Source organism: Heteronotia binoei, chromosome 1 (assembly GCF_032191835.1).
Source record: "Heteronotia binoei isolate CCM8104 ecotype False Entrance Well chromosome 1, APGP_CSIRO_Hbin_v1, whole genome shotgun sequence".
NCBI classification, from domain to species: Eukaryota; Metazoa; Chordata; class Lepidosauria; order Squamata; family Gekkonidae; genus Heteronotia; species Heteronotia binoei.
The window spans coordinates 181,224,496-181,237,554 of record NC_083223.1 but is presented as its reverse complement, the minus strand read 5'-3'; the positions used below and the strand labels follow the sequence as shown (position 1 = coordinate 181,237,554).

The window sequence follows — 13,059 nt, the reverse complement described above, 5'->3', positions numbered from 1 at the left end:
AACAAAAATAAATACAAATTCCACCATCATAAATGACAAAACAACCATAACTTTTAGTCCATAATAGAAAAGGAAGCAATAGCACCAAGAGTCTTTCTTTTCATCCTATGGTAAAACTTCCCATCTCATTCCATGAAATCCTGGTGTAGTACTCCAGATGTTTAATGTCTGTCCAAAGATGCAGCCAATAAGTTATCTGCATCTTTGGACAGACATTAAACATCTGGAGTACTACACCAGGATTTCATGGAATGAGATGGGAAGTTTTACCATAGGATGAAAAGAAAGACTCTTGGTGCTATTGCTTTCTTTTCTATTAAGGACTAAAAGTTATGGTTGTTTTGTAATTTATGATGGTGGAATTTGTGTTTATTTTTGTTGACCTTGTATAATTTAATAATAGAAGCTGGTTTTCACGGTGGGTTATGTACCTTTGATTTTTTTGTCCTTTTGCCGTGTTACTCTCTGTGTGTTGTATAATCCCCAGGTGGGGGCAGGAGATCCCCCGGTTTTGATGCCCTCCCCCCACTTCAGGGTCATCAGAAAGCAGGGGGGAGGGGAAGGGAAATGTCTGCTGGGCACATCATTATTCCCTATGAAGGTTGATTCCCATAGGGTATAATGGAGAATTGATCCGTGGGTATCTGGGGCTCCGAGGAGGCTGTTTTTTTGAGGTAGAGGCACCAAATTTACAGCATAGTATCCAGTGCCTCTTCCCAAAATATCCTTCAAATTCAAAAAGATTGGACCAGGGAGTTCAATTCTATGAATCCTAAAAAAGGTGCCTCTAGCCTTCATTATTTCCAAGGGAGGGAAGGCATTTAAAAGGTATGCAGTCCCTTTAAATGTGATGGCCAGAACTCCCTTTGGAGTTCAATGATGCTTGTCACATCCTTGCTCCTGGCTCCACACCCCAAAGTCTCCTGGCTCCACCCCCAAAGTCCTCAGATATTTCTTGAATTGGACTTGGCAACCCTACTTCCTTCCTCTTTTCCCTCCATACCTATGTGCCTCTCCCAGATCCCTAAATACCTACCTCCTTATCTTTCTCTCCTCATATCTTACTTCATTGCCACAGGGCAATCCAAAAGCTAAGGAATTGGAGATAGGCTGTGAGGCTTTTGCGAAATTTTTTGCAGAGAAGGTCCAATCGCTCCGCCACGACTGCCCCGCCAACTTAGATGCAGTAAGTGAACTTGAGGCCCAATGCGTGTCTTCAGATTTAACCTTGGACTGCTTCGACCCACTCAGCTTGGAGGAAGTCGACAGAATTCTTGGCACTGCACGACCCACAACTTGTGACCTGGACCCTTGCCCCTCCTGGTTAATTAAGGCCTGCCAGGAGGAATTGAAATGTCCTATACGGGACATCATAAATCGATCCCTTTCGGAGGGTGTTTTCCCAACATCCCTGAAAGAGGCAGTGGTCCGCCCTCTTTTGAAAAAAGTTACATCAGACCCGTCCGTATTGGCACATTATCGGCCGGTCTCAAATTTGCCCTTCCTGGGCAAAATTATTGAGAGGGCTGTGGCGTTGCAGCTGCAGAGCTTTCTGGAGGACGCTTCCACCTTGGACCCATGCCAGTCCGGCTTTCGCCCGGGCCATGGGACGGAAACAGTCTTGGTCGCCCTCATAGATGACCTCCGGCGGCAACTGGATCGGGGTGGCTCGGCAGTATTGCTGCTGCTCGACCTGTCGGCGGCGTTCGACATCGTCGACCACCGGCTGCTGGCCTGCCGCCTCGCCGACGCAGGAATTCGGGGGCTAGCCTTACAGTGGCTCTCCTCCTTCCTCGAAAATCGGGGACAAAGGGTGGCAGTTGGAGGGAAGCTGTCTCAGAGACACCCTCTGCACTGTGGGGTGCCTCAGGGAGCAGTTCTCTCCCCGATATTGTTTAACATCTTTATGCGCCCCCTTGCCCAGATTGCGCGGAGGTATGGGCTCGGTTGTCATCAGTACGCTGATGACACCCAGCTCTATCTATTGATGGAAGGCCGGACTGGCGATGTCCCTATAAATTTGGACCGGGCGTTACAGGCCGTGGCTGACTGGCTCAGGCTGAGTGGGCTGAAGCTGAATCCAACGAAGACTGAGGTCCTTTGCGTGGGCCGGGACGGACCGGAAGGGGAGATCATTCTGCCGGCTTTTGACGGTGCGCCACTGATACCAGTGCGCAGGGTCAAGAGCTTGGGGGTGCTACTGGAATCCTCGCTATCAATGGAGGCCCAGATAGCCGCCACCGCAAGATCCGCCTTCTTTCATCTTAAAAGGGCGAGGCAGTTGGCTCCCTTCTTGGAACGCGACGACCTAGCAACTGTGATCCACGCAACGGTCACCTCAAGATTAGACTACTGCAATGCCCTCTACATGGGGCTGCCCTTGTGTCGAACGCGGAGACTCCAGGTAGTGCAGAATGCGGCGGCCAGGCTGCTAGCGGGACTACCTAGATGGGAACACGTGCAGCCTGTGCTGCGGGATCTGCATTGGCTGCCGGTTGTCTACCGTGTTCGCTATAAGGTGCTGGTTATCACCTTTAAAGCCCTATATGGCCGAGGACCTGCCTACCTACGGGACCGCCTCTCCCCATATATTCCCCAGAGAGCACTAAGATCCAGCTCCCAAAACCTTCTACAAATCCCTGGGCCAAAAGAGGCCAGACTTAAGATAACCCGGGAGCAAGCCTTTTCACTAATGGCCCCTCGTTGGTGGAACCAACTCCCAGAGATGGTGCGAGCCCTGCGGGATCTGAATCAGTTCCGCAGGGCTTGCAAAACCCATCTTTTTCAGCTCTCATTTGGAACAGGACCTGACCAAACTGACTAACTATCGTAATTTTAGCCACTTTATGTTGAAATTGGAACTGATGTATGACAATATGTAAACTATGACCGACAGAAATATAGCACCTATTTCTACCTACTTTATATTTTTATATCTTTTAATCTCCTATTCTCTTATTTTTATATTTTTAAACTTTATTAATTCATGTAATTGTATTATTTAAACCATTGCTGTCTATTTTAACCGAATCATGCTTGTCATGTCTGTGAGCCGCCCTGAGCCCGCCTTCTGGTGGGGGAGGGCGGGATATAAAAATAAAATTTGCTTTGCTTTGCTTGCTTTGCTTTGCTTTGCTTTGCTCCCAGCACCAGCCATGCCACTTCCTCTCTCCTCCTCTTCTCACCACTCCTGCCTGGCTAACATATTATGTTTACAAAACCTGCATGCACAATATACCCCATGTAATGTGAATTCCTGATTTCTCACAGCAGATGGACAAGAAACTTACTTGTTCAATTTGCTTATACCATATCATAAGCACATCCTCTAACTGATGAATAGTGTCAGGATTGGCAGCTGCAGCTGTTACTTCCTCAAAAGACTGCATTTTAGAAAAGTCAATGTAATCTATTTTTTTCAGCTCAACAGTTCCCTCAATACTCACTCTAGCACCTGAAATAAGTAAGAGAACACATTCAGAATTTGCCATTTAATCCTTACAACATGTTTCATTTAGCAAGACCATTCATCAGCCTTTCCCCTCATACTTAAAATAATGTGCTATCTGCTGCCTTGTCTCCCAGAAACTAGATTTGATGCCACTATTCCTCACAGACACATGATGATTTTATGCCCCCTAGGAATAAAAAATCATGAACTATGCATATTAATTATGATAATCTTCTCTTATTCTTGAGTTTCAGATCTCACCTATTCTCTTCCCTCTGCATTCAGAATGCAGAGGCAGACAAAAATCCACAATGGCTCCAGTCTACTTGGTATCCGCTTCCTACACATGCCCCAGCTAGCTGGAACAGTGGTCCACAGGAACAAAAGATCACTGCCAAACTAAAACTTTCACATCTAGTTTCTAGGCTATGCGCAGAACTGACTGGAATAATTCTGACAGTCTCAAAATTTGTCTGATGAAAGTGGTCTCACAAAATATCTCATTCCAATTTTATTATCTCAGCACGTTTGTCAGTGCTCACTCAGGGCGTTTCTGCACAGTCATTTACCCCGGAGAAGGCTGACAAAGTAATTCAGAGTTTGGAAAGAATTCCCGACACGCCGATCCAGGTCTAGGATTAAATCCCAGTTTTGTAATCTGGAACATGGTTTTTTTGAACTCCTCTTTTTTTTAGGTTTCCCTGTTTTGATTCGGCTCTCAAACCATGGCTGCATGAGCGGAATTCTTGCATTTGGGGTTACTTTTCCCACCCCTGTTCTGGCGATTGTGCCCCCTATCCTTCCTCTTCTGTAGGGACTGTTGCGACGTGGCAAGAGCCCCAGACACAAACACACTTTAAAAAAAAACTGTTGATCATTTGTGTAACAATGTAATTTTATTCTATGCAACTGAAAAAAGGTTTTGCTGTGGTGATAACCCACACACGACCACGCACACACACAAAAACACACTTTTTTTTTTTTTTTTACTGTGGGTGATTTGCGTTGGAATGCAATTTTGAGCACTGCTGCAGTAAAAATTGGGTGATCCATTCCAATCCCTGCAGGTCATGCACATGTGCATGTAGCAAGACATGTATAGACAATCTTAGAACACTTTTGTAATGGCATCAAATTAATTCATGCCAGCAAGTTCGAGGGACAAATATGGTTTAGAAATGGGATCCTATGAGATGGGAAACATTTCATAAGCAGTCGGAGAGGTCACTATCAGTGTGCTGGTTTAAAGCAAGCATGTAAAAGCCTACTACCTGTAAGGTTGCTGCCAATTGGTTGCCGTGTATCGCAATGACATATGTGCACAAAAAAAGGAGGTGGAGATTTCAGTGACGGAACACTGTGGGTGGGAGGAAGAGCAACCGGGACTACTCCAGGACAACATTAATGTAGAAAACAATTCTGTGGGTGTCCTGGGGGGGGGAGGAGGCTGTAGTGAGGAAATAAAAAATCTGCGCGGGGGAAAACAGACCCATGGCAACACAGAGGCAAGCATGTATTTCAGAAACACCCTCTTTGTTTTGATGAAGACATATGCAGAAATACTTAGGCACATAATGATGTTTGTATTAGGACACATCTCTGTAACAAGCATACAAAAGTGGAGCATTTCCAAATCAAATATTGTGCTTGAGCTCTTCTTAATTTACCAAGATCCTTACCATCCAAAAATGAAAGGTATCTGTTAAGAGTTTCCATAAAGCTCTGTTTTTCACATTCTCCTTGCTTAGTTTGATTTAAAGCACCCCAATTACTTGTTGCTAGGATAGCTGGTATAAATACAGTTGCAATAATCTTCTTGATTCCAAGGAGGAGACCTTCACTCCCATCAAGTACTGAAAAATAGATCTCCTGAAAACCAAATATTAGGATACAGATTAGAAATCCAAAGCACAAAATGGCTTACGCCTTTTGGACTTAACACCCCCCCCCCAAAAAAAACCCAACAAAAAACAAATCTAAGTCCAGCTCTCAGCTTTAAACCGTACTCCAACCATCCCACCTACCTTGTAGGACAGACATATGATGCCATCTAATTTAAGTTATTTAACTGTCTTGTAGGTATTTTATTATCATGAAGTTATTATTATGATTTAATGTATATTATATGTTGTACACTGCCCAATGTCTTGCTTGCAGGAAATGGAGCAAGATAGAAATCAAATAAACATAAACAGCACTATTTGTGCCTGGAGAGGGGAAGGGGGGTGAGAGAGAGAGAGTTTGGAGGGGGGGGAAACAAGATGACATCTGGGCAATTGGACCCAGTATTGGCTCTCAGACAGGTGGTTCTCAAGCAGCTTTCTGCAGCCTCACTTCCATTGGCTAGCCACATCCTTTGGGGAGAATGCAGTCAGTAGATCTGAGGGCTGCAGGTTTTAATTTGGTCCACAGTTCATGTTTAAAAGGAAAAGGTAGCAGCTGTACTAGGCATTTGGAGCCCTCTGCCAGAGAAAGGCCTCTTCCAGATGGAAGCCTCCTGTGAAGATCACAGAGCCACTAACCGTTCATCTGATGCTCCACCTTTTCAACAGAGAATGTCTCATATCACAAAATTAATCCCTACTTCATTGCCAGCCTCCAGGTGGGGCCTGGAGATTGCCGCTTTTACAACTGATTTCCAGCTGGCAGAGATCATTTCCCATAAGAAAATGGTTGCTTTGAAGGGTGGACTCTATGGAATTGTACTATCCTGAGGCCCCTCCCATCCCCAAATCCCACCTTCTCCTGGATCCACCCCCAAAGTCTCCAGGTATTTTCCAACACTGACCTGGCAACCCTACTTCTGGAGCTGCTTGGCCTTCAAGGCAGGATGCCTACAACTGCACAACAGCACTAGATTCCCCCACACCTTAATACCCTACTCCATCTACCAAGCAGAGAGGCCACACCTCTTCAGTGCAAGCACAAACATTAACCATGGCCTCTTTGGTGTGTGTTTTTGCAACAGCTAGTGATACAAGCAGTGGCCTTCTCACTGGGCTGGTCAGGAGTTAACTTTGGCTCTCACATTTCTAGAGCTTCTAGAGTTTTTCCCTATCACGGTGGCAATATATTGGTGTAATGTTGAATTTGAAAACAAATGAGATTGCTTCTGGTATGACAATCAAGCTGTTATGTGGGTGGTTAACAGTCAAACATCAAAATCAGACAGAGTCATGTGACTTGGGAGGAACTTTGTGCTGCTTTGTTTGATAAAGGTCCACAGCTGGAATTCTCTCTCTCCACTATCATTTGAGGATCACAAAAGGATGAAGGATATGTCCTGGGTGCAGACAATGGCAAAACAGCTGCCTTGTCGTATTTTCAGAAACAGAGGGTTTGCACTTTTGATGGAGAACATCTATCCACAGGGAGCAATGACAGCTAACAGTGATTTCAGAACTGGATTGATGGGCATATTACAGCTTCCTGTGGTTTGGTGACAGAGCCAGGCAAGTTAAACTGACACCCTACTGTTGCATTGGCTGGGGAACATAGCACAGGTTGCATGGGGTGGGCTCTTTGTATGACCCCAAACAAGAGACCCCTTAAAAGGCTTTGGAGAATAGACAATGACCAACCTTGGGCAGATGCATTGACTATGCCCCCAGAAGCCTGGTGAGAAGTAGGAATAGCAGCTTCCGCCACTTCCAGCCCTAATACCAGCCCTCTTTCCTTGGTTGCCCCAACAGGCAGGTTGGGGAGGGTTACTGCACTGGCTGTCCCCAGCCTATGCCACTGCCCCCAACCTATGCCACACCAAGACATGAGGAACCTGTAATCAATAAAGTTGTTGCCTAATTATCCCAGCAGAGTGTGTCTATGCCATCCTTCTCTCCCTCCCTGGCCATGGGCTAGTCCTTATTCCAGGCAGAATGATTATGTTCTTTAAAAAGCCTATCCCTTATACCAGGGGTCCCCAATCCCTGGGCCATGGACCAGTACCGGTCCATGGCCTGCTAGCAACTGGGCCGTGAGTTGTATAATTATTTCATTATATATTACACTGTAATAATAATAATAAGATGATGACACTGGATTTATATCCCGCCCTCCACTCTGAATTTCAGAGTCTCAAAGCTGCTCACAATCTCCTTTATCTTCCTCCCCCACAACAGACACTCTGTGAGGTAGGTGGGGCTGAGAGAGCTCTCACAGAAGTTGTCTTTCAAGGACAGCTGTGAGAGCTATGCCTGATTCAAGGCCATTCCAGCAGCTGCAAGTGGAGGAGTGGGGAATCAAACCTGGTTCTCCCAGATAAGAATCCACACGCTTAACCACTACAGCAACCTAATGGAAATAAAGTGCACAATTGTATCATCCCAAAACCATGCTCCCCCCTGCAGTCTGTGGAAAAATTGTCCTCCACAAAACTGGTCCCTGGTGCCAAAAAGACTGGTGACCACTGCCTTATACTATGTGTTCTAGCCTCCAATGAGAGGGATCCCACAGGGCAATGCACCCACCCAGAAATCTAAGTAATACATGGTCCCTCTCTTCCCCATTCATGTTGTAATGATGGGTGTAATCATAATAATAAGTTGGGAAGGAGGATACCTCATGCATAGTTTTTACATTCACAGCAATATCATTCCGAGCGCGTACAAAAAATAAGCACAATCCTTTGAACTTGTCTTGTGATTCATCAATATACAGCTTCATCATTTTAGTTCCTTTTAACATTCCTGGAATTGCTCTACCACATTCTGGAAATAAACACATTTAAAAACAGCATTGTTATCTTAAACATATGCATGGTGGCATTGGTTAATTAAGTACCTGCTAAAGCCAGTTCTGCTACAGTTCTTTTAAGAAATTACCATTGAGTAATGGGTGCATAGATCTTTCCTATAGTAATTACGTCCATAATGGACCCACAAGGACTTTTAAAGAGCATTTCATCTACCTCTCTCCCACTATTTTCTCTTTTGCTTCCCTGAAAGTCCCTAGAGCCTCTCTCCTGAGAGCCAGTTTGGTGTGGTGATTAAGTGCGTGGACTCTTATCTGGGAGAACTGGGTTTGATTCCCCACTCCTCCATTTGCAGCTTCTGGAATGGCCTCGGGTCAGCCATGACTCTCGCAGAGCTTGTCCTTGAAAGGGCAGCTTCTGTGAGAGCTCTCTCAGCCCCACCTACCTCATGGTATTTGTTGTGGGGGAGGAAGATAAAGGAGATTGTGAGCCACTCTGAGACTCTGAGGATGCATTCACGCTACACTAACTAATGCATTTCACATCTGGATTTTTGTTATTCTTACACAGTAAAAATCCGAATGCTAAACATTTTAGTTAGTGTAGTGTGAATGCACCCTGAGATTCAGAGTGAAGGGCAGGATATAAATCCAATAACTTCTTCTTATCCTGCTTCCTTTTCTCTCTCCCACCCACCAGCCAAGGAAGCATTCTTTTGTCTTTCTACCTTTATCTGCCCCCATCTTCAGCTTTCCCTGTTTCCTTTCTTCTGGCAGCCTCTTCCTGAGAAAATGCTGTGTCAGACCCAACAGGATAGTGGGGAACCTGCAAAGACTTGTGGGAAGGGGCTTCATTTTCCCCTGTATTCCCTTCCCCACACTATTTATAATTTTCCTTCTCCTGGCAATCCCTATATCTTCACCTTTCCATGCTTCCCTTGCTCCTTCCCACCCACCCAGAAAACAAATTTTCATCTGCCCCATCTTCAGCTATAATTATTACAGGTAGGAGGAGCATGAGATATGCAGAGGAGAAATTCTCTGCAATTTGAAATCTGCAGCCCTCAAGTCTGCTGACCCCACTCTCCGCACCACCCACTTATGAGGCTGGCTACAGCAGCAGGGAGCTGCTCTGAACCCAGAATGGCTTCCAGCATCTGCCACTGCTGCTGTGGCGAGGCCTAGAGCAGCTTGGCATCTCAGAGTGGCTCTCATTGGCTGCTGCCTCAGCCTGTGGCCAGGCCTGGAGCAAATCCCAATGTTCACTGCTGCTGCTGAAATCACAGTAGGATTTTTTTTTTTAAATTTTAGGGGGAATTTAAACTCACATACTGACTTTCATGATTAATACAGGCATATTAATTAGACTATCCACTATAATAGTGATTCTGTAGTGGATAAAATATTCTAAATCCCTTTTGAAGTTGAAATACATCAGTGCACAGAAAATTAACACTTACCTATACCAGGTGCTTCACCTTCTTGATATAAGAACTTCAGAGTTCTGCTTCCTCCTTTTGCAAAAAAACTTTCACATGCTTCTAACTGATAAAATAAAAATAGATTATTCAACGTCAAAAAGTTCTGAAACACTGCATTATTATTTGTAAAACAACTATCTTGTTTAACTGGTGATTATTTAGTGATAGCTACTAAATGTTTCTACTCAGGGGTTATTTTGTAGAAAAATAGGTGGTGGAGCTTATTAGCATAACTCATTTGCATATGCTGCCCCCACCCACCAGCCAAAAGCAACATGATGCAAGAAAGGAGAGCCCCAGGCAATTTGATCCAACCAGCCCAAGCAGGTCTCACTCTCTGGGGACTTTCTTTGGCCATTCCCCCCCAGTCAAAAGGCCAGCAAGACACCTGCCACCCAAAATCACATAAGTGGAGAAAGAGTGGTGTGGGCTTCTCCAGGGGTAAATGATGGCTGATAGGGGATGTGGCAAAGCTCCTGGTGGCTGGCTGGCTGCTCTCCTAATTCAGGGATTGTTACGCAGCGGCACCTACTATTCAATGGACAAGGTAGGGGGAGGGGGCCATCAGAAAGGTTCAGGAGCTGTGTTCCTGTGAGCTCCTGCTGAATTCAAGGCCTGTTTCTACTACCTTTGCAAGGCAGATGCATTTCTTCTTCTTTTAAAGTATGAACTTTAAAACGTGGTAACTATTTTGTCATATGTAGGATTTAAAAGAACTCAGTCTTTTAGAGAATATTTACCTTGTGTGATATTGAAATGTTTCACTCTTATTTCCCAGTTCACAGTAAAATCACACAGTATAGCTAGAGAGTATATATGCCTATGCACTTATACTAAAGTCCCTGATGGGAAGCATTTGTGAGGAGTCTCTTGGCAGATTACCATTTCCCAACTTGCTTCTCAAATTTAGAAGATTTTACAGAAAGGAAGACAAGAAGTCTAAGCAGAAGGAGTCTCTAGTTCCCTCTCTATTGGCAGTAAGCAAACAACTCTTTGGCCTGTTCTATGCAGGCAAAAGAATAAGGTAGAAAGGAAATAAAGAGCTAAGGTGGCAGAATTAACTGTAGAACTTTGGACCATGCAATTATTTGCAGTTTTAAATGTTTCTGTACATACATAAAAACTCTGCAACCTGAAAAACTAGAACCAGGAATAGTTTCAGTCAGCAAGTTTCCACCCCTCCCTTTCTATAGGAAGGTGTTTTTCTTTTTCTTTTTTTGATTGGGATTATAAAAAATGGCTCCCACAGCAATAAATTGTACAATTCATTCTACCATCTACTGACTAATTTTACTACATGTGTAGAAGAGATTTCTCTTCCTTCTGATGTGGCCCCTCCACAGCCTTTAAACTGTAAGGAATACATGAGCAGAAGCTCAAATAAAATTATAATAATACCTTGTTCCAATGTTTGTTAAATAATTTCTTTTAGATACAGGATAACACTGTGTTCAAAGCATCTCTAGTTTTACAGCAGTCAAACAACCTGGGATCACAGTAGTAGGTTCTGTGACCATCTGCTCCATAGCATAGTCATTGAGAGCATCTAGAACTCAATCTCTTTCTCCCGACCAGAACACATATTGACCCAATAAATGTGCAGTTAGTTAAAATCACCTATTATGACACAGTTTTTATGCCTAGCTGCTACCTTTAATTCTTTCACCATTTCTCCTCTTGATCCAGTGGGCGATAACAAACTTCCAGAGTTAAACCTCCTTTTGGGCCCGCTATTTTGACTGAAAGCATTTCTAGAAGGGAATCTAATTCTCTTACCTTCTCAGTCTTACTGGATACTCTGACATACAGAGCCACCCCACCTCCAAACCTTCCCTCCCTTTCCTTCCGATGTAATTTATATGCAGGAATCTCCGTGTCCGACTGGTTTTCCTCATTCCACCAAGTTTCAGAAATACCCACAATATCTATATCTTCCCCCGACACTAAGCATTCCAACTCCCCAATTTTACCTTGGACACTTCCAGCATTTGTATATAAACATCTATAGTTTCCCAGGCGTTAGGTCTGCATCCTTCCTCCTGCTGCCTCAGGCCTTTGCCAGGCAGTCCATACTGTTTGTAACCATCTCAGTGGACTTCTAATCTATTGCCCTGTAGAAAAGTAACAGCTAACCCTTCATCTCTTTGAGATGAGTCATCCCAAACCAGAGACATTTCATCTCCAGTCAGCTTTCCCCCAAGATTCAGTTTAAAAACTGCTCTGCCACCTTTTTGATTTTAAGCACCAGCAGCCTGGTTCTTTCTTGGGACAAGTGGAGACCATCTCTTTTGTACAGCTCCCGCTTGTTCCAAAAAGCATCCCAGTGCCTAACAAACTTGAACCCTTCCTCCCTACACCATCGTCTCATCCATGCATTGAAACTCCATATTTGTGCCTGTCTCACCGTCCCTGTGCATGGAACAGGTAGCACTTCTGAGAAGGCTACCTTGGAGGTCCTGGACTTAAGTCTCCTGCCTAGCAGCCTAAATTTTTCCTCCAGGACCTCATGACTGTGTTTCCCCTCATCATTGGTGCCAACATGTTCCATGACCACTGGCACTTCCTCAGCACTTTCTATCAGCCTATCTACAACATGTGTAATGTCCACTACCTTCACAACAGGCAGGCAAGTCACCATACAGTCAGTATGTGGTTTTGCCACCCAGCTGTCTACTTGTCTATGGATTGAATCACCAACTACCAAGACCCCCCTCCCTCCCTGCCCAGGGATGGTTCCCTGGCATGAAAGGATACCCGTTCACCAACTGAAGAAGAGATCTCTTCTGAGGGTGCATTCCCCTTATCCTCAGCATAGTGCCCTGTTCCCTCTCAACCTTCATGCTTCCTGGCAGCAGCGAGGCTATCATGTTCAGAGTGAGACACATCTAACATGTCCCCTAGAATCTTCTCCAAGTGCCTAACTGTCTCTGCTTCTCCAGATCAGTCACCTTGGCCTCAAGGATGCGAACTTGTTCCTTGAGAACTAGAAGCTCCTTGCACCAGGCATACACCCAAAACTTCTGTCCAGTGGGCAGATAGTTATATATGTGACACTCAGTGCAAAACACTGGAAAGCCCCCATCCCCACTGCTGGCATTCTACCTTCATAATAGCTTTTTTTAATATACAATCCTCCCTTTTAAGTCCTTTTGTGTTTATGTGACTCTCCTTGTGGAAAGTCTACTTACCTTATTGGGAACACAGGAAGACTAGGGACCCTGCTTCCTGGTCCTTCTGGCTACTTACAGAGCCCCCAGGCTAAGAACCACAGGCCAAGAGCCCTTTAGCTCTTGACCTTTGGTGCAAGCCTCATGCCTCTGACAAAGTGCAGCCTTATAAATGCAAAGAGGGTGGGGCCAGCAGTCAGCCCCAAGCAACACAGACACTCCCAAACAACAGCAATCACCTGCTGCAATCACTTATAGCCCACTCAAAACA

General features: G+C 44.8%; 2 protein-coding genes across 3 annotated transcripts in view; one reads left to right on the top strand and one right to left on the bottom strand.

Annotated features, from left to right (window-relative positions):
* GLO1 (glyoxalase I) overlaps positions 1-13,059 on the top strand; it is a 295,016-nt gene that overhangs the window by 246,901 nt on the left and 35,056 nt on the right. The gene's annotated exons all lie outside the window — the stretch shown is intronic.
* Positions 1-13,059, bottom strand: part of DNAH8 (dynein axonemal heavy chain 8) — a 329,757-nt gene that overhangs the window by 312,365 nt on the left and 4,333 nt on the right. The window contains exons 2-5 of the mRNA XM_060243601.1: positions 9,601-9,685; positions 8,009-8,157; positions 5,131-5,320; positions 3,291-3,454 (exon numbers count right to left, since the gene is read on the bottom strand). Of these exons, the coding sequence (XP_060099584.1) occupies positions 3,291-3,454; positions 5,131-5,320; positions 8,009-8,157; positions 9,601-9,685 (588 nt within the window). The remainder of the gene's footprint in view (positions 1-3,290; positions 3,455-5,130; positions 5,321-8,008; positions 8,158-9,600; positions 9,686-13,059) is intronic.